The sequence below is a fragment of the Xenopus laevis genome, chromosome 6S (assembly GCF_017654675.1).
Source record: "Xenopus laevis strain J_2021 chromosome 6S, Xenopus_laevis_v10.1, whole genome shotgun sequence".
Classification (NCBI taxonomy): domain Eukaryota; kingdom Metazoa; phylum Chordata; class Amphibia; order Anura; family Pipidae; genus Xenopus; species Xenopus laevis.
The window spans coordinates 65,851,378-65,873,513 of record NC_054382.1 but is presented as its reverse complement, the minus strand read 5'-3'; the positions used below and the strand labels follow the sequence as shown (position 1 = coordinate 65,873,513).

Genomic DNA, 22,136 nt, shown 5'->3' with positions numbered 1-22,136 from the left:
TGAGCACAGTTGCATCTCATTACACCATGTGGTCGTTTTGAGTTCCCTTAGTGTCCTGCATCAATAGGCGCAGAGCACTTATGTCTATGAATTACTCTCACCTGAACTCTGGAAATGATGCCAACTAGACTTTCAATTGCATCAGATTAACAATTGCATTAATTTTGACACATTGTCCACGGTTGTGTCTCACGCACAACATCCTCTTGTGGCCACAACAATGCTGTAATTCTGGGGGAGGAAATGCTGCATTGTGGGAAAAAACATGCCAATTTGCTCAAAAATGCGCTTTGCTCACTTGAAAATATGAATGAGCCCTCGTATGTTTTCCAAAATCCATCTATGTAACAAAATGACTTTTTTAAATTGTGCTGGATAATATAGCCTACATTTAAGATCTCTTGCACAAAAATAGGATTAACTTTTTATGTATTAACCAGTGTGGTACAACATATTTTATACAGGGATCATTGCCATAGTAGAATTTAGCAGCTACATGATACTTACAATAGCTCTTGCAACCTAAAGCATAGTGCAATCTTTATCATTTACATCACACTCACAAGCAAACTCCTGGGTTCACCTCTGTCTTGGGCCACCAGGCTGGTGAATATCCAGTATAGAAGGAGCTTCCTACTCAGATATGGTAACTAAATTTGACATTTTTACTGTCTACAATTACTGTCAAATTTCTTTATACAGTAAAGCAAAACACTACACTACATACATGCTTTTATTAATTATTTGTGCATTTGTAGCTGCAGAAATTAATATTTTCCCTAATGAAACCTAATTTGATAACAGTTTAAAAAATGTCTCCTCCTTTGCAGATCCTTTGCAGATCACATGTAATGTATTAACTTAGCCACTTTAGTATCAGTAGGAGATTATTGCTGAGAAAGACCATACAATTCTGGCAAAAAATTTATATTTTGCTTAGAATCCTTAATAATACCCTAAAAGTTTTATGTATTGTGTCAAGTCTGTATTGTATTGCAATGATATTGAAGAGCAAGCAATACGGTTTCTGGGGGGAGGCAGCAGTTAGTGTGAATAGTGAGTAAAAAGAGAGTTGTCATTGAATGAAGACATTTACACTGAAAACAAAAGATGCAGGCTCAGAAACCAGATGGCTACTAGAGTGAAACAGTAAGGGTGGAGTAAAATTGCTAGTGGATGTAGAAAGGAGAAAGCAAAAAGAGAAGTGAGTGGTCAGCAAACAGGAGTGACATCAATAATTAAAAAATTTAAAAAAAAGGTATGACTTGATCATAAATAATTTTAATATTGAGAAGTGCTCTCTCTTCCCTTTCCATCTGCATTCTTATCTAAACTTTTTTTGGGTGCTTATACTGTCAGTATGGACTTTGATAAAGAAAATCCCAATTCACTAATAGAATAAACAATAGCTAATCCTAGGGGATGCAAATATATTAAACACCTTTAGTTAATTAAATGACATTTTTATCTTGGGTCGAAAAAATTGCACCAGCCTGTTACTTTGTATAGAGTTAGATATACTGTATGCATACAAAGACTAAAACAAATAAAACATTTGTTATACGAATTAAAATTGTAGTTTTAACTGAAACAGGTACAGGTAGTTCAAGCAAGGTAATGTAGAAAACTTAGTTAGCTGCCATGTGCAGCTTTCCTTGCAGATACAGTACAGGAGAAAAGTAAGTGAAACTAACCAAGTTCATCTTAAAAGGGACCAGACTATGCAAGAAAGCCCAAGCATTTCCCAGTCTCATCTCCAATAAGCAGGGTGCTTCTTCAACCGCTGCTGACTCTGACTGCAAGTAAGTTCTGGCTGACCATTTCCTTTCACTCCTCGCTTGGTAAGCCCTCCCCTCTTCTATCTCACCTTTTAAAGGTCTAGTGGTTTGGCCCACATATTGAATATGGCATTTTGAACACTCCAAAAGATATAAATTTATAGTTTAGAAATTGTTTGATAGTATATAGATCTTGTGTGTGATTGAGGACATAAAGCACTGTGTTTTTTGGACATGTTCGCATGTGAGGCATTGCCCACACTTGAACATGCCATGTACAGTATGTTGAGCCAGTTTCCTGTGCTGGGACCCTGTACTTAACTGGGTGCTACAAAGTGCGGTTGAGTCTAGTTACTGCTTTGAAGCCATAGTCCAGTACAGAGTCCAAGGAAGGATCAGTTCTTAAGATGTTAAGGTTTCCATTCATTTTTTTTTTAATTTCATGGAATTGGGGACTGCATCTGGTAAAAAAGAAGGTTGGTGAGTGGGTAGTGCTACTTTGCATGGACATCTGAACGACTGAGTCTGTCCCCTGTTCATATGCTTTGTTTTTATTTGTGTTTTTGTTCTTATTTATTAGAGGATGGCTAATAATTGAGGGCCCTCTGAAAGGCATTACTTAAATATGTTTCTGCATACCCTCTATCTCTAAATCTTTGTTGAAGGATTTCAGATTGCTTAAAAAAAGTGAGCACTGCTACATTTGATGCATCAATTACAGGAAGATGAACATTTGTTTCGCAGTGAGAAAAGACACAATTAAAGGTGATGTCAACCTTTTTGTTAAGTCTTTAACAAGTCCCTGTTGCCAAAAAAAATTAATTTGACCACAATGATTTAACAAAATCTCTAATTTAAATGAGGTTTGCATTTATGCAATCAGTGCTGTCACCGCTACTTATTGCAGTAATTAGCAGGAGCCAATGTAATGTACATACTCCTTCCCTTCCTTCCTAATGTGCATTGTATTTGCCAGCCAATATATAAATGAGGAGTCTTTGATATGGCATTGTGAAATCAATGCTAAACCTGAGAATCAGTGAACACAATGACACTACTGGTTTTACTCAAATGATGGCGCAGCAGACACCAGTTTAATGCAGAATTTTTGAAATATGAAACTGTTTAGAATTATAGCAGATTGCTTAACAACAATGGCAGCCAAAATCTTAATGGAATGTAATAACTCTAAAATGCCTTTCTGAAAGTAAGAAGTGCACTTCTCTTTTGTTCACCCAGTGATTAAATCAAAAAGTGTGACTAGCATTTTAGGAAACATTACTTAGCTCATAAGATTCTCTTTACAAATTGCAATAAAACTGGTAGCTTGCCCTTAATTGCTATTTACACCTTTGTCTGTTGAAGGACTTCATGGAATACTTGCCAAAGTATTATTTTACAAATGTCTGGTGTAACAACTAATCGGAGAGCATAATATTGAGAACTTACATAACAAGCTAGGCAGTTATTACATAATGAAAGAATGTCTGTGCAAGAGAGATGTTGATGTAAGTAAAATGTTAAAAAAACAGTAATGCTTGTAAAAAAAGATCCATATTTTGATTTGTAAGCATGGCTTACAACCAGACAAATTCCAATAGGCAGATGAGATGGAGAGATATAAAAAAAATAAAACAACAATATGTAACAGAAAGGCTCCCCTCCCCAAAGAGGGGGATAATAAGGAGTAGCAACCAGAAAATGAAATATAACAGATATGTATACACCTACTATCACACAGGGTGCACTGATTATATTATACAATTTCTTGATAACACTGAAAATTCAGTGGGAGCTCCTCTGGTTATAAAATATGCCAATAAAGTACAGAAAACAGTGTTAGAATGGAAGAATCCCTGTACTAAGGGCTCACACAAATACGGTTATCAAAAAAGCTCACTTTATTGTTACAACCTCCACAAGGAAGTTTATGTTAAATTCTAATTTTTGTGATAGTTTTCCTTTAAGGGGCCTATGACTGAACTTAAATGTACTTCTTAGGGTCTGTTTTTTTATCATATAATGGGTATATTAATTGCTTTGCTTTTTGCCCATTTTGAATTTAAATTTAAAAATGTGTTCAGGGTAGGTAGATTTTAGTATTTTATGTCAGAAATGGCATACAGTAAAAAACAGTCAATTTGGACTGGTTGATTTAGTCTGATGTCTGATGATAATATCTAGTCTGATGCCTTTAATAATGGTTAATTCTCAGGACCACCACCACTAGTTTAGCGTTTAGTACTTTGATGTGAAGTTTGATGTGTGTATATGTGGGCTGGCAAATTAGTCTATTTATTGTAAAAAATATTTCCCATAGATTGAAAGTTACCTTTTAATGTTAACTTAAGGCGTATGAGATATTTACAGATGTAGCATCATCCCATCCCAGCTAGTTTTTTTTAAAAAAAGGACAGCTTGTGTTATTTCGTGCCATCTTAATGCAGTATCAGGGGATTAGACTGTAATTCTGTTTTCAAACAGCGGGTGGTGCCTGGAATGTCATGTGAATGTGCATAGTAGGGGGTTCACTTTTGTTTGATACCAGGCTTCTCCTGCCTTAGAGTGATTTAGATGACTCTGTGATAACAGCAAATAGAACACAACTCTCTGCTGTAGGCTAATTACACTCCATTTCTAAGCACTCTGCACAGCTGTGTGTGATCTGGGTGAAGACACACAGAGCAGATCTTGGTGTAAAAAATCAGCTCCATTTGTCGACTCAAGGCTTGTGCAGTACCTCCAGGTTAAGACACAGATGGCAGCAGATGCAAGTGGAGCACATTCCGAGAAACAGCCCAATGCCACATAAGCCTTAGATAATTTGTAAAATCTGAGAGAGGATGGCATGGAGGGAATACTGGTGGTTAAATATATAATAAAACAGCTTAAGCACAATTCTTTTATCTGTTACTTCTGTGACATCATTTTGTCATAATAATTTTGTGTTTGATAAAAGAAAAGCAATGTGTATTCCCACATATGCATCCCAAGCTTTGGGAGGAGACAAATGGCTTAGCATAATTCACTAAGTGGCACATCCAGTTAGTCTTAAAAAAGAAATACTGCTAGCATGTGCCTTTAACAATGCCAGTTAATAAAACTCATGTCAGGGGCATATTTCGATTTTTTTAACATTGCATTTTTTCCTCCCTGCTTCATACATTATGCAATATTGTTTTCCTCAATCGTTTAACCAACAGCACTCCCAGACCCCTGCAAGCAATGCCCAGATAAGGAATGAACAGTTTGTCATGATATAGTCATTCATAGGATGTTCAAGTGAAGCTCAGTGCAGTCAGCAATGATATAAATCAGAGATGCCCATCTGTAGGCTTGCAGGCTGAATGTGGCAATAAAGGCTTTTTTTTATGGCCCCCAGTCTGCTCAAGGGCTCCATAGACTTATCTATAGGATATAATCACTTTAATATAATCTGGCCATTGAACATGCTAAACGAGAATTAATTGTCCCACTACATGTAATCAGTTGGACAGTACTGATATAAATAATAAGGATTATGCTTAACAGCAGATGATGGTCTTACATCCCAAGTCTTCATAACTAAAGTCATATTTGTATTAATGAAGTACCTTTCAGCTCTCTACAGCAGCAATACCTGTTATCGACTTACTCTTTGTATAGTTATTGGCCTGTCTGTGTAGCGCTTTCTAAGGCTTTTAAAGGCGTTTTTTTCTGCATGCTGAACCCCAAAAAACATATATTGTGTTTAGATGCTTTTTTTTTTACAAAATTAAGTTAGATTTATTCTGTTCCAAATGCAACCCTGTGTTGTATTGATACCTGAATATGTGATAAGTACAAACATGTGCAACTTATTGCATCTAAACATTGAAATGCACAGTAAAACACAATTCGAAATGCTCATAGTACAAACAGGCAGGATATAATGTAGTCAATTAGCAGATGGGTTTATTTAAATCTGTATGTAAGAGCCCTTAGGAAGGACTGGTCAGATATCTGATGCATGTGTCAAAAAAGCCCCTCTCCCAAAATCAGTGACCATAAAAACAAACAAACAAAAAAAGTGTACTAATTGAGGAAAACTGTAATCAGGGCATATAAAAGTGAAGCTTTATTTATCTATCCAAATATAGCTACAGATATGGGATCTGTTATCCAGAATACTCAGAACCTTAGGTTTACTAGATAATGGATGTTTCCATAATTTGGATGACTATACTTTGTCTGCTAAAAAAAAATCAAACATTAAATAGTGTAGATCCAATAAGGTTTGTTTATATTTTATTTCAAGTTGGGATCAAGTACAAGGTACATTGGTTCCTGTCCTGGGCTTTACAATGTGCATTGGGAGACTAAAATCCTGGGGACATCTAGTGGTGACCTTTTAATTGCAGCTTTAGTTAATTAAATGATTTATCTTGTGATACCACAACTGTTTGTAACCAGACACCTTATAGGATAACTGGCACTTCATTTGTATATAATAGATGAATACTGTATATTTAGTCAAATTTAGCTATGCTTGGTTTGCTTTGCTAATTTGAGAATACGTTTAAAAGGAATCTGAGTCAAACCGAATGTCATCTGGCTTTAGATATGGCACTAACAAGTTAATCCTTCATTTGATGATGAGTTAAGTGTATCTTTGGGCGTATCATGTCAATTCCATGCCTTTTATTTAAAATAATACATTATAATCAAAGCATTTCACAGAGTTAAAATTTTAAGGGTCTAAATCTAAAGAACTAAATGCCTTTACAAAGTGATCGGGTAAAAAGCTTTTTACTGGAAAACAATGCAATATTTTTCTTTACGTTGCCATTCCTGTGTTTCACCTTAAATGGAAAGAGTTGGAGACCCATATATAAACACAATTTTAGGGGACTATGGGCACCCCCCTAGGCCGCAGATCCAAGCTGACTATGAGGATTGTAATCCCAACTGCACCCCATGCTATGCAATATCTTATCAGTATCAGTAGCCGATGTATCAGATAGATACTTACTCTCAACCACAGAGTCATTCTTCTCCCATGGGAAAGACTTTCTACTAACAAAAATAATTCTAAGCTGTATCTAGTTGTTGAGGCAACACTGCCTCTATGCTAACCTCTGATAAACGTGTTGAACAAGATGATGACAGGGTCCACTCTACTCTCTTATTCATTACTGTGGAGGAGCAGGGTCTATAGACGAAACAGACAAAGTTAGTAAGCACACTGATGTATATGCTGTACCCCGTTTTGAACTGTGCAGAAGAACACTGAGCTAGGGATGTCTGGGATGTCAAGAAAAACATAAGTAAAATGCAGATGCAGGTATTAGACTTCTTCTATCTTCTTCAAACAGGAACACCAGCCCAGGAAAAATAATATATTTCTCTGCCTAACATTTTAGCACCTCCAGTAAAATTCAGCAAATCCAGCGCAGGTTTTGTTTTTCCCCTTAACCTTAATGGAAACAGAGACAAATTGCATTGTCCTGCTTTCCACTTCCACTTTCTCAGCTAGTCGCATTATAGGCAAAAGGAACATAAATCTATTACACTAAACAGATCAAATAAAGAAGGGTGCATGGTGGGATACAATTTCTGATATAAGCTATGTGACAACCATATGCAATATTGTCACAAATCTTGGTTCTCAGGTCAGGTCAAAGCAGAGTATACACACTGAAAGTTCTCTATGTTTCGTGCTAGAGTGAGTGACCAGCTGAGTTTAAAACCCTCCTGATTAGGCAACTAACCCTAGGAAATACAGCGCTTCATGCACAGTTTTCAGTGGACTTCACCAGAGCACCACATTGAGTCTCTAAATGCATTGTATAAATACATTTACACCTGTAGCTTACTAAATACATTTGATTTAGCATATCAGAATGTAAACTCTGCCCTATTGCTTTCAAACAATATCCAGTTGTAACTGTAATCAGGTTTGGAGAAATGCTTTGTCTGAATATAAAAAATAGTTTGGTCTTTTATTTGTATCCCTTTACTCTGTAAAGTGCTATGGGGTATGATGTCGCCATATAAATAATAAAAGTAATAATTATAATAATATTATAATTTGTAAACACTGTCTGGCCTGGTGCCTATTATATTCATATCCAGGGCCAGAACAAGGGGTAGGCAGAATAGGCACATGCCTAAGATGCAAGCCTGGGGGGCTCCAGGCACGCACTTTAAATGCAGCCTACCCCTAGTCTGGCAAGTGATACCTCAGTGAAGTAGGTGCGCTATCTGAAGTCAAAGTGCTTTGCAGCTGTCAAAAAAATTTGTGGAACCAACTCCAACTCAATTTTTGGAACGGCAAAAAATTGTTAAACGCATTGGGCCAATGGGCTTCAAAATAATTTTGACGCGCAACAATTTTGAAGTAAGTGGCAATTTTAATGCATGCAACTATTTTGTCGAAATGCATTAAAGTCAAGGGGCTTCCCATTAATTTTGACTCGCAACAATTTTTATGCACACATCAATTTTTTTTTGTTGCAGCAAATTTATTGCCCGCGAATTTTCGCAGCAGTTTTGCAAAAACATTTGTGGGCAAAGGAACATGGAAATTCTCTGTGAATCCATGCCTGGCAAATTTATTTGCCAATCACTAGGCAAGGCGTTTGCGAGGGGACATGATTACACTTTACAAGTACATTAGAGGACATTATAGACAAATAGCAGGGGACCTTTTTACCCATAAAGAGGATCACCATACCAGAGGCCATCCCTTAGACTAGAAGAAAAGAACTTTCATTTGAAGCAACGTAGGGGGTTCTTCACAGTGAGGACAGTAAAGTTGTGTTAATGCCTTTAAGAGTGGCTTGGATGATTTCTTGGACAGACATAATATCAAAGGATATTGTAATACTAAACTCTATAGTTAGTATAGATATGGGTATATATAATTTATATGAAAGTGTGGTGGGGTGTGTGTATGGATTCTGGATTTTCATTTGGAGGGTTTGAACTTGAGGAACTTTGTCTTTTTTCCCCCTGATTTAACTATGTAACCTACAGTATTTATATGGTAGCAGGTTATCCTCTAAATTAAGTCCTGGTTGAATAGTCTTTGAATCTATTTAGGTTTTAACAATATGTCATAATAACAAATATGTCATATCCATATTTTCCTCAAAACTCTAGACAAAAGACAAAGACAAAACTCTAGAGCATGGAACCGTGAAGATCATTTAACGCTACCAAAAAATAAACTGTAAATCACTATTAAGAATGGGACCTAATAATAACCATTAACAATGGTATTTATGTTCGCATAAAATATAAGCCTGTACAGCTGAAAAAAAAATTAGTCTATAAGAGATGGCCATCCCTTAATTCAGAGCTGTCTTGATATCAGGATCCCATACCTGTAAATGAATTTAAGACTTTCTGGAGATGAAGCAATGCATTGCGTCAGTAAGGGGACATCATACATTTATCAGAAATTGCAAAAAGCCACAGAATGTTTCATTGTATAAAAATCTTGATAATTTTTAATTTCTTGGATAGATGATAGATAGATAGATAGAGATAGATAGATAGATATTAATATTAGATATTGATTAGATTTTAGAGATTAATGTTTTTAAGCCGTATAAAGTGTCATCATAATTTTAGAAAAAAGACAGCAAAAAATGTAATTTAAGAAAACCAAATTTATAAATATATTATCATGTGTAGGTCATGTTCTTTAAATAACCTCTGCACAAGTCTGAAACGTATTCTGAAACGGAAAAATATCCTCTTAAATGAATAGTAAAATAGTTTTGTTGACTCTTCATTATGCAGTCTAGTCAAAAGGGATCTGAACTGCTTTTACACTCTATTCATAGGGGATGAAAGTGTTGAGCCTCATTTGCACAAACAATTTGAAGTGTCAGATTTTGCTGACACTATCAATGGATAGCTTATTTTTCACATATCTGCAGTTGATAGTTTTTCATGGATGATCAGACAGAATTGCTCCTTCTACCTTTGTTATAGTTTTCTGACACTATTGCATAATGACGATTTTATTTATATATGTGCATAACTATGCAAAGTGATTCAACATTCAGTAGATAAAAATAATAGTTCATGTTGCTTTTATATAAATCAAAAAGCTGAGAAGATAAATAACCTCATAAACAGCAGCCTAGAATACTGTAGAATAAGGGGGAAAATAGGGAACAAATTGATTTGCCACCAATATGAGTGTATGCAGCTTAGATATAATTAAGTACAAGGTATAGGTATGGGATACATTATCTGGAAACCAATTATCTAGAAAGCTCTAAATTACGGAAAGGTCATATCCTATAGATTCCATTCTATCCAAATAATCCAAATTTTAACAAAAAAAGAATTTCCCTTTTCTCTGTAATAATAAAATCTTCTGAACTAAGATATAAATAACCCTTATTTGAAGAAGAACCAGTCTATTGGGTTTATGTAATGTTTACATGATTTTTTAGTGGAGTTTATTTATTAAGATCCAAATTATGGAAAGATCCATTATCCGGAAAGCCCCAGGTCCCATATATATATATATATAGGGGGATAAAGCAGGGTGTATGCTGGCCCACACCAAACAGTATTCAACTTCCCCTACCACTGCTACGATTATATAAAAAACACTATATTGCATGGCTCCAGGAAGTAGTATCTCAAAAACCACTATAGAATAATCCAAATCTTCCAGGAGTGGCTTAACTTCACTTACCACCATTCTGGTCTGATTTGCAGATTGGCTCCATGTGAGACATCTGGGATAGCGGTACAGTGTTTTATCTGCAAGGTTTCACAGGGTCCACAATCACAGTTTGCAAACAAATCAATAAATAGTTGCTCCTTCCCTGATAGTTAATCTGCTTAGTCTCCCAGAAACAAGAAGGCGCCTTGCTAACATCTACACAGTAAGGGGCCGATTCACTAAGGGTCGAATTTCGAAGTTAAAAATACTTCGAAATTCGACCCTCGGATTGAAATCCTTCGACTTCGAATATCGAAGTCGAAGGATTTAGCGCTGATCCTGCGATCGATCGATCGAAGGATTTTCCGTCCGATCGAACGATTAAATCCTTCGAATCGAACGATTCGAAGGATTTTAATCCAACGATCGAAGGAAAATCCTTCGATCAAAAAATCACAGGCAAGCCTATGGGGACCTTCCCCATAGGCTAACATTGACTTCGGTAGCTTTTAGCTGCCGAAGTAGGGGGTCGAAGTTTTTTTTAAAGGGGAAGTACTTCGACTATCGAATGGTCGAATAGTCGAACGATTTTTCGTTCGATTCGTTCGATTTCGTTCGACTTCGAACGAATTTAACCAATTCGATGGTCGAAGTACCCAAAAAATACTTCGAAATTCGAAGTATTTTTCATTCGAATCCTTCACTCGAGCTTAGTGAATCAGCCCCCTAATGTATACATTTTGGGGGAATTGGTATTTCACAATAATGTGTCTCTGTGGGAGACTGAAACACACACATATACTGTACATACATACTGTATATATATATAGACAAATACAAGAGGTCCTCTGCATTAATGGGTCGTCAACCCATTATCACTATATTTAATACATTGAGACATTTTGTGCATACAGCTACTAAAAAATGCCTTACCCTTTAAACAAAACAGGGAATGTTAGTCCATATATTGCAATATATTTAACCTGGCCAACTACATCAAAGTCATCCCATGTCTGGCCAGTCCTACACTCAATTTTCATCTTCATTCATTAAGAATTCTATTGCTTCATTATACATTTTACACAGGGACTAAGTTTTACCTGCAACTTACTTGCTGCTTTCAATGTTAAAACTCCCAAAATTGGTGCCCTTTTTGGCCACCACTGGGATCACCTGACTATAGTTGGAAGTGGTGGGGGCTACAACATGGAGCTGGCCACTGCCCCTGTATAAACTGTAACAAACAAGGGAAAGTTGTGCTCACTACTAATTTTTAAACCATTAATATAAATATATATATTTAAGACAAATAGTTTGAAACTCTTACTTTAAACTTACAAATGCTGTAACCTTTTAAATCTAGACAGAAATGTACTTTGACAGTAAACCCACTACACAGACAGCCAGAAAGTAGAAATTAACAGTCCCATATCAGTGATATAGCTTCTATAATTGAAGATTTTTTAAGCAATGCAAATGACCTGCTGAAGGTTTTGTACAAACTGAAGTCCCTACTGACCTATATACAATTTCCCTCCTGAAGCTTCTAATTACCATTTTAAGCGGTAGTTCACTTAAAAAGCTTTATAAATGTCATTGGTTTCCATTTGTGAAACAGTTTTTTTTTGTCAATGAGTTGCACAGAGTTGCAGCACCTACTGCTTTAAAAAGTGCCAACATCCACAGACATACCACTCGCAATAATAAAAATAATAAATATAAGTTTTGGTGCTCACATAAAATGTTATAACTATTTTATTTTGAGTTTAGAAAAAATTCTGAAAACCAGTTTCACTGTTCAGGTGTGTTCATTTCTATCTAAGAATTCCACTCCATTTAGAGAAGGAGACTGCCTCATCACCATGCATTTGTTCCCCACCACCAGCACTACCTGTTCAAGCTAGGTGAAGCCTAAAGGCTCCTTTCAAGGTTATGTATCGATGACAATTTTCTCCCATCTACTACAGAGAAGCTTGAAGCTCCTGTTCAGACCATCATTACACTGTTTTAACTCTTTCCTTATTCTTTTAATTTTCTAGGCTTTTTTAACATTCTGATATGAAATCAATATATTGCTGATATCCCTCCTGAATTTTTGATATACATTTAGGGGATTGTTTATTAAAGTTTTAAAGGGGAAAATATTTTTTTCAAAAGAGAAAAAAACTAGAATTTTTTGTAATTTATTAAATCCAATTTATTAAATCTCAAACATGCTGAGGTCATGTAGAAGTCAATGGCAGATGTCCCATTTTCAATTGGAAGATATAGTGATCTGTGCTGTTTTTTTTTTACAATAATCCAATAAATTAATGTTTTTTCTGGCATCAAATCCAAAAAAATCATATAATTTGGATTTTTTCACGTTTTTATCAATTCTTTTCCAGCACCAGAATTTTTTGAGTTAATGTATTGTTAAATAAGGTAATGTGGACGGGAGTTTCTAGTAACTCATAGAAACCAACCAGCAGTAGCATTTGTCAGCTCTTCTGTACCTTTGATTGATTACTATAGGTTACTATAGTAATAAAACGTCTAACGTTTACAAGGTCAAACGTTAGATGTTTTATTGCCCCAATAGTATAATGTAATAGATAATGAAAATAATAATGAAACTTTATGTCATTGTTGCATACTGATAATAAAACATACAATAGCTAAATAAATTATAAGATTGTAAAGGTACTGGATCTATTATCCAGAATGCTGGGGTTTTCCAGATAACGGTTCTTTCCGTAATTTGGATCTTCATACCTTAAGTCTGCTAGAAAATCATGTAAACAAGAAATAAACCCAATAGGCTAGTTTTGCTTCCAATAGGGGTGGATTATATCTTAGCCTGGATCAAATACAAGTTTCTGTTTTATTATTACAGATAAAAAAGGAAAAATATTTAAAAATGTGGATTATTTGATTATAATGAAGTCTATGGGAGATAGACTTTCCGTAATTTGGAGCTTTCTGGATACCTGGTTTCCAGTTCCAACACCTGTACTTAAAAATAGCTTAAAATGTCTACAGAATTAAAATAGAATGCATATATTCTGAAATAACAGGTTTGAGCTCAATTTTTTAAACAGATACAGGTAATTGTCAAATAGTCCACAAGGTTTAATCTTGAGGAGCATTGCCATCCATTGCCTTACACAATTTCTAATTGCCCATTCTTGGAAATCACACAGTTTCACTACATGAATACATTTAGCTTAGAATGTTGACAGTTATGATTTTCATAAATCATAGATATTAGGACTGTACTATACACCACTGCACAGTTCTGATATAGGGGAACACATGATCACTGACATGTTTCTTATTTTAAGTGGGACTCTAAATAATTTTTATGCTGATGATATCTATTTAAATGATAAAAAAATAGCTTGCATTAATAAGAAGCAAAAATAGCATGCATATTTGAAATTTCTAGCAACAATAATGAATAGCAGGTATAAAACTATATACATCTTGTTTTGAACCTTACAGTATAGTGGTTAAGTGCATTTTTAAAAGTAAATATAGGTATAGACTGGAGTTTTTAAAGTATAAAATGAATTACCTTTAAGTTAGTTCATATTTGTTTGTATTTGTCGACTGGAAAAGTTATGTGTCTTCTCCAGCATGTATATGTTCATCCATTTTACTTATCCACAATAGTCCAAAAGACTGACGTTCATATATGAAAAATATACTGTCCTGTTGCAAATTCATTACAAAGTATGCTGGAGTGTTCAGGAAGCAAGTATTGCTGTTATGGAATGAAAATAATAGGGAAGAATTAGTTAAAAAATAAATCAAGAGGTCTATCTAAATTATTATAGTGTGATTCAAATCATTGATAAGAATAGAATCACATATTGTGGAAAATAATTTGACTTGACTGTCCTAGTTAATTTACAAAATTATTTTTTTAGTAGCCTTATACTCTTATTGGGCTAGAAAATTCTGTATCATTGTTATCTATTTATTGTTTTTACTTAATTCCTTTTTTTCAGTGGTTATATATGCATGCATCACATTGCACATTGTGCACACGCTGCTGTACATGTGCTTATCCGTGACCTTCTCTTCCTTAAATCTCAAATCAAACAAACCACCTCCAATTTCCAAGTGGGTTCATAGACTGAATACATTTGCGTACTTTTCCAATACTTTTTCCAGGCATGCTTTCTCTTCTGGTTATGAAGCAGCTCACTAAATTAGTTCCATACAGGAGATTTTTTTTGAAGAAGAAGTGCATCCATCCTCTAAAGTGAAGAGGTAAAGGAGGACATAGGAAGAGCATCTGTGAGACTGCATAAGGAAAACGGAACAATGTATTCTCACACCATGCATTTTCTAAATGTCATATATGAAAACCAAAGGGGCAGATTCACTGACGTATGAAGTGGCCAACACTAGCCAATTTACTAACAGGCATAGAGGACAATTCACTAGCATACATTCGCACTCACCAGGCGAATTTTAGATCTAAAGAACGATCATTTCTTTGCAAATTTTTCTGAACATTACCTCTTTTGCCAGAGTTTACTTCGCCACCTCAGACCAGGTGAACTGATAAAATGAAACTACATCTTTCTTAATCTTATGTCAGTGACATCATATCCTGTATGCCTGAAATTCATAAAAGTTGTAAAAACGCTGGCGGCTTTTACTTCGGAATGGCCTTCAGAAGTCATAACTATTAAAGATTTTTGTGTTAACATTTTTTTTCCAGATATTTGAGGGGCATGCCAAATTTGTTTTAGGGTGGGCTCATGTCTAGGGCATTTCAAGCATTTGCACCAACATCTCTAATAAAGACGTCCATACGACTTTTATAATAAAGTACTAATGAAGTTTCGCTAGGTAGACATGAATGCTGCCTAGCAAAAATTCGCTATGAAATGCTTGCACTGCAGAAGTAACGCTTATGGAAATTAGCCAGCATCAGCTGCTGAGACGTAGCTTTGGATTTTAGTGATTTCATAAAGTGGTAACAAATTTGCACCTGGCAAAGTGGCGTGAAGTGTGAGGAAATGGTTGCTGGTGACCCAAAGTTTTAAACTGTGTATTGCATTACAACTACAATTTCAATAATACAGTAGGGTTTATCATTTTGGCTCAATATATACTATGCAGTCTCATAGTACATATTATGCAAAGGCATAATTATATGCAGACTACATAAACAGAGGCTGGCTATTTAACAGCTATTGTGTATCTGTATATATATGTAATTCTAAATAACGTTGAGAAAAATAATCAGTACAAAACAGATGTGAAGCTCTAACCATCTGTAAATACTATCTGCATCATTTTTTTATTTTTATCCTGGAAGCAAAATTCTAATTTATGCTTCTATATAATGATGTGTTTCTGTTTTTGTTTAGAACTTAGATGTGAAGAAGATGCTTCTATTCTGGAAAAGGCTACCTGGAATTTCAAAGTAAATAATTTTGGACATATTCTTAGGATGTAAATGAATTATTATGAGTTACGATCAATAAAAAAACACAATGGATGTACAAAGAAAACCTCATTGGACGGGGTTTCCCAGAAGAATATAGCCTGATACCGCATTCATCTGCTCTTTTGGATTACAAAATCACAAGGAAAAGGGGAAGCCTTTCTATCTGAAAGAGACCCTACAATGAGAATTCCAAATACATCAGGTATCTGTCCAGTTCTAGTGTGTCTCTGTTTTGTGCAGAGGTGTTATGGAACAACACATCACACCTCCATCAAGGTGACTAGAAATCAAACCAAACACATAGATGGGGAAACAGAAGTACATCATCGCCCAAAGCGTGGATGGGTATGGAATCAGTTCTTTGTTTTAGAAGAACATATAGGACCAGATCCTCAGTATGTAGGAAAGGTAAACAAATATATTTTATTTGAAATAATTCAAATGTGCAATGTAACATGCTGAATTTGTTAGTTGTTATTGTGTCACTGTAGAATCCCCAGCTAAATATCAACAGCAAAACTACTGAAATACACTTACAGGTAATTTTTGGGAACAAAAATTGCACAGCTAGGATGCCATTGCCATTTTTTCTTCTATGTTGTGTACTGTATTAGTATACTGTACACTTTAGAACTAGTGATTTTATACATTTTTATTATGTCTGATTTCTATTTAGCAATTATATCTATGGAAATAATTGAAATCAACTGGACTTGCTCTGTTTTCTTTTTCCTTGAAGAAGTTTCAACAGGCATCCAACTGGCTTTCTCCATTCAGAATTGAGAAAGCCAGTTGGATGACTGGTGAAACATCTTCAAGGGGAAAAAAAAACACAGCAAGTCCAGTTGAATGTTGCCCTACTGTGCCCGTCTTGAATTCACATTGTGAACGTTATAAATGAGCTCCTGTTTCTTTAGTTCATTCCAGCAAATTATTGCCAATGGGTTGATGTACATGTGCATATTCCAGGGATTAGGGCTATGTCACACTTATGTGATATTGTTATGTGATTCATTCTCTCTTTCATTGCTTGGAGCAAAGCTAATGCAAACCTTGGATTTCTTTGAAGCTCTTATATGTACACTGTTAATTTGGCAAAAATGCATCATGTTCATGTATAGATTGTAATGAGTGAAAATACTGGAGTTGTATGCAAGCATAGGTACTTTGTTCTAAGAAAGGGTAGAGCAAACAATCAATTTCTCTTGTAACCCAAATAATTGAAAAAAAATATTTGCTCAGGAGAAACTGAACAAATTGAAGCCTCTGAAATTTTAAAGATCTGCAAAAAGTGCTGTTACAATGGTACACTGAATATAGGAAGCAGAGGTACTAGAATGATCATAAGTGTATGGATCCAACAACCTATAAAAGTGATGTCGGTGCAAACTGGGGAGAATGTTTTGGAAAATCATTATTTGATCACTATTTGTTTTAATAAATGGGTAAACGGTGAAATTGCCTAGGGTCCACTAGGACCTGGACCACTATCAGACAAATGTTCCTAAAATATATTTTTAATATAAATAAATACATTTTAATTTGCAGTTTATTAGAACATTTGTGGCATCCACCAATGAGATCTTTGCCCTGGGCTTACTGGAACCCTATAGCGGCCCTGGTTCCAGTCATGCAAGAACTAAGCACTGGTTCCTTGAGACTTTCCACTGTGCACCCTTGCAATCAGAATTGAATCTCTATATGACAGATGTGTTTTGCAGTATATCGGAGGATCATAGTTTTTAAAAAATGATGCAAGAGTTCACGAATGGGGAGCTCCCCAGCTCTCTATTAACTTTCATAAAAATAATTCAGGGGCAAATTTATAAAAGTAGTTTATCTAAGCAACAGAACATAAGATAAAACAATCAAATGGCATGTGATCTGTACCATGGGCCCACTGATAGCTTGTAATTTGTGGTGAAATTAAAGGTTAATAAAATCATTAACTTCCAAAGTAGGGGTTGTTTCATTTCACTTTTCCTTCTGAAAACAGAAATAATAACTGACTCCAGCTCATTTTTCCAGCTCATTATTTGTCTGCATTCATAGTGAATTTAAAGGTTAAACAAAGTTTTTTTTAATCATTCCAGCAGTAGCAAATTCATTGTGGCACAATTTGGTGTTCATGTTTCAAGTTTGTTGGCCTCTGTTCCTTTCATTTTACTTCATGACCCTTTATAAACTTTGTTGATTTTCAAATGGAAAGAAATTGCAACACTTTATACTGGGCAAAAAACTTAAACATACATAAAATCTTTGCAAATATGGTCTGAAAATCACCAATGCTGGTGCTGTTAGGTGTTTCCAATTAAAGTAAGTGGGAGACAGCAGTTAAGAATTTGGATGTAACTACCATTAGATGGAAGAAAGCTATTCTTAATTAGATGAAAATGTATTAAATCTGCAAATATGCGTCATTATTTTATCCAAAGAAAGCTATGAAGCAGCATTATGTAGAGCTTAAAAATAGCTACTTAAAAACCTGTGTTTGACTTCATGCTGTATGGTACACAAATTAATTTGTCTATCTACTATAAACACAAGCATCGTACTGACAGATTTCCATATCGTAACCATTCTCTGTCTTTCCCCATGAGTACGTTGGATGTGTTCTCTGCCAGATCACAATTGCCAGCTGTGGTAGGTATGATTATATTTAGAAAATCCAGGAAATGCTATGCCTTGTGTACTAGGTCAGAGAGCAATGTGTCACAGAAGATATAAGTGAATTATTAGCAAAATGGTAATGTAACCCTTTATGTATCAGAGTAAGAGAATTTTAAATGTATAATTACATTTTCAAAATATAACAATAAAATACTTAGAAACCAGTTACAGTTTTAGCTAAACTGCTTATTAAACTAATGCAGGTAGTTAATACAATTTCATTGTGTTGTTACTATCCTACATATTTGTATAATGTAACAGCATAAATTGTTACACCATGGTGTGAAACATTGGGCATTCCAAATACCCCTGCAATAACAGTCTGAACCACTTCTTTTTTTGCTGCTGGTCAAGTTTACTAGCATAGGGTTGGGACCTTGTTTCCATGTGGCCCCAGGAAGAAGCGTAGGTAAACTTGTAGGTAATCTGTGTTTCTGCAAAGGGGTTTCTGCTGCCAAGGTTTTTTTTCAAACATAATATTTCGTGAAGACCATCATGTGACTGAATAATTCTTTAGTAACATGAAGAATTATCTAGTCACATGGTGCTCTTCCATATGATTTATGGAAAACTGTTCATTCAAGAATTTGTTAATACTTATGTTTTATTGAGGGTACTACTGTGAATTCCACCTAGAGTTTCTACTTAAATATAGTTGTTACTTCAAACACAATTGTGATAACAAAATTCTCATGTTTACCAGTTTTAAATGTATTTCTGTTTAGCTCTAGCTTGCAGGCATTCAGTTCTTTATGGTTACAATTAAAGGCAACATGAAAATCAATGAACCCAAGTCAATGTATAATTAGAAAAAATAAAAGGACACCTAGGGTGCTGTGTGTTAAAAGACAACTAGGCAAAGTGTTAATTGTGCTGGTAGGCCAAGGCACCTATCAGCAATTAAATAAATACTTAAGATATATTGTGATACTAAACTCTATAGTTAGTATAGATATGGGTATATATAATTTACGTGAAGATATGGAGGGGTGTGTGTATGGATGCTGGGTTTTCATTTGGAGGGGTTGAACTTGATGGACTTTGTCTTTTTTCAACCCGATTTAACGTATGTAACTAATGGATGTACCGTATATACTTGAGTATAAGCCGAGTTTTTCAGCACCCAAAATCTGCTGAAAAAGTCTACCTCGGCTTATACTCAAGTCAGGGCAGTGCCGCCGCTTCCCCCTTTCCCAGCCGGATCTTCCCCTAGCTGCCCTGTCCCAGGGCCGCTTTTATAAGCGGGCAAAAGGGGCCCTGCTTGTGTCTGCTTGTACCTGCTTTGTGTCTGGGCTCCCTCTCTCGATCAGCTCGCACCCCCCCTCCACCCGGTAAAGTGGAAGTGGCCAGCAGTACAAATAGGCGGATAAAGGAAGCGCCGCCTCAGAAGGAGCCAAGTATCGCGTTGATTGACGTCATCACAGCACGCGCTGGTCCTGACTCCATGGGAGCAATGGGAGATTACCGTATATTCAGTGGGTGCCACTCGCAGTCTGCAGAGAGGGAGCCGACGCATCGCGGAATGTTTGCATATCAGACCACGCACCGTGCTCGCTTGTTCCTGCAAATACCTCCCAAGAGACATCTGGATTTGCAGTGCTACCCGACCGCACCGCACTGAGTCTGTCGCACACAGTGAGTGACCGGCTTCTGCAGCTGTTCCACTTCCTCACACTTTCACCCCAAGCCCCAGCCAGGTGAGCCAGGCACCCTCAAGCACACTTTCTCTAACCTCCTCCTCCTGGTCTATCTATCATCTTTCTCTCTCTCTCTCTCTCTCTCTCTCTGCCTATCAATCTCTACTTGCCTTTCTCTCTCTCTTTCTATCCATCTGCCTTAGTATGAAGGCAAGGCCCCCTGTAAAAAATGCTGATTTCTAAAGCTGACTGGCACTTACAGTGCCCACTCATTTTGGGACCCACTGTCAGTTAAAAAAATGTTTTTTTGGTTTGCTACCCTGTGGTCCCTCTGGCCTGGCCCATTGTCACAACCAGCTACCTTAATTTCTGGGGGTATTTATACATGAAGTAATCTCTGTGCCATCCTGCTATGCCTTCTTTGGGTATTTATATATGAAATAATTTCTGTGCCATCCTGCTATGCCTTCTGGGGGTATTTATATATTGGATCTTCATACTGTATAGTATAGGTATGCAATGGAACAGGTTGATCTGTCATTTTTCACCCTAGGCTTATACTAGAGTCAATAAATTTTTCCAGTTTTCATAGGTAAAATTAGGTACCTCGGCTTATACTCGGGTCGGCTTATACTCGAGTATATACGGTAACTATGTAAGAATTACTGTGCAAACTTGCATTCACAACAACTTTCTGTAAAATTATATGGTCATATGTGTTTTCTATGATCATTTTATCCATCAAAATGATGCTGGGAAGACAGCAGTATTGCACACGGTAATCTGTATATCCAGTACAGATTATATGTGATTTTTTGTGATACCATTTATAGGCTAACTGATATGCAGTATGGAGGAATTCATACTTTCATTGGGTGTTTTCATGATTTTACACACAGTAGCTTAAGATATGCAGTATATACAGACTTGTTTTACATATGTTGGAGGTTAACGTGCTTAGTTGTCTCCAGTAATTAAGTCAAACAATGCATATTAAGAAAACAGAATTCAAAAGAATGCTGTAATCTGAGATCTCTTATGAGAGTTTCCTATACAATTTCTGTTAGTGTGTGGGGTTTTTTGAATTGATAATTTACGTGTCCACACACATTTGTCCATATGCTGATGCCATATGCTGAAACACAATAAAATGTAAAAGATTAATTGAAATTTTACATTTTTCTCTGGTGTCTTAACACATGCTATAGCAAATCTGGGAAAACTGTAATTAATTAATTTTACCTATTGATCTGAAGAGATGAAAAGTGTTTCAATTATTGTGCAAATGACACTATGCATTGCTGTGAGGCAACATATTTTTGGGAGGGGGAGATCTTACAGAAGTCTTAGTTTTCCCATTTGCGCTGTGTGTGCTCATTTAAAACAAAGATGAGTCCTCTGCCAGGCAGACTTAGTTTATCTTCCTTATGCTGTAGCACCACATATTTATCCTTAGTGAGGCAATAGAAAGGGAGCATGCTTGAATCAATTATTTTATGATGCTGAGTGCTTAAAATGAGAAAACTAATCTATAAATACCAGATAAATCTCTGATATGCATCCTCTTAAGTGCTACACTTGAGGAAACTGTGATAGCTCCCATTTAAAGATATTGACAATGGCAGAAATGGCTAGAAAGAAGAAGAAAATAATATTTATTTGTGGAAAAAAACACTATGCTTAACAAGATCTTCCTAGAACTACAGCCTGATGTGCTAGCACTTCGATCATTAAAAACAATAAATGATGATGACTTTTACACTTCATATATTTCTTCCGTGTACATTGGAGTTCATTAGATGAAGTTAAGGATATTTCCCCAGCAATTCCCAGCTGGTAGATTGGTTGTGAATTTTTTCTTGCAAAAAACATCACAGTACAAATGACAGAGACTGTATGGCTCCTTGCGATTTATACTAAATGTCCCTGTTAATGAAAATGCTTATGCAGTG

The 22,136-nt window shown here is 35.8% G+C and overlaps 1 protein-coding gene across 1 annotated transcript in view; it reads left to right on the top strand.

The window, feature by feature from the left end:
* The window catches only part of cdh18.S (cadherin 18 S homeolog), a 355,950-nt gene that overhangs the window by 117,107 nt on the left and 216,707 nt on the right, over positions 1-22,136 (top strand). The window contains exon 4 of the mRNA XM_018269418.2: positions 15,798-16,285. Within this exon, the coding sequence (XP_018124907.1) occupies positions 16,058-16,285 (228 nt within the window). The 5' untranslated portion in view covers positions 15,798-16,057. The remainder of the gene's footprint in view (positions 1-15,797; positions 16,286-22,136) is intronic.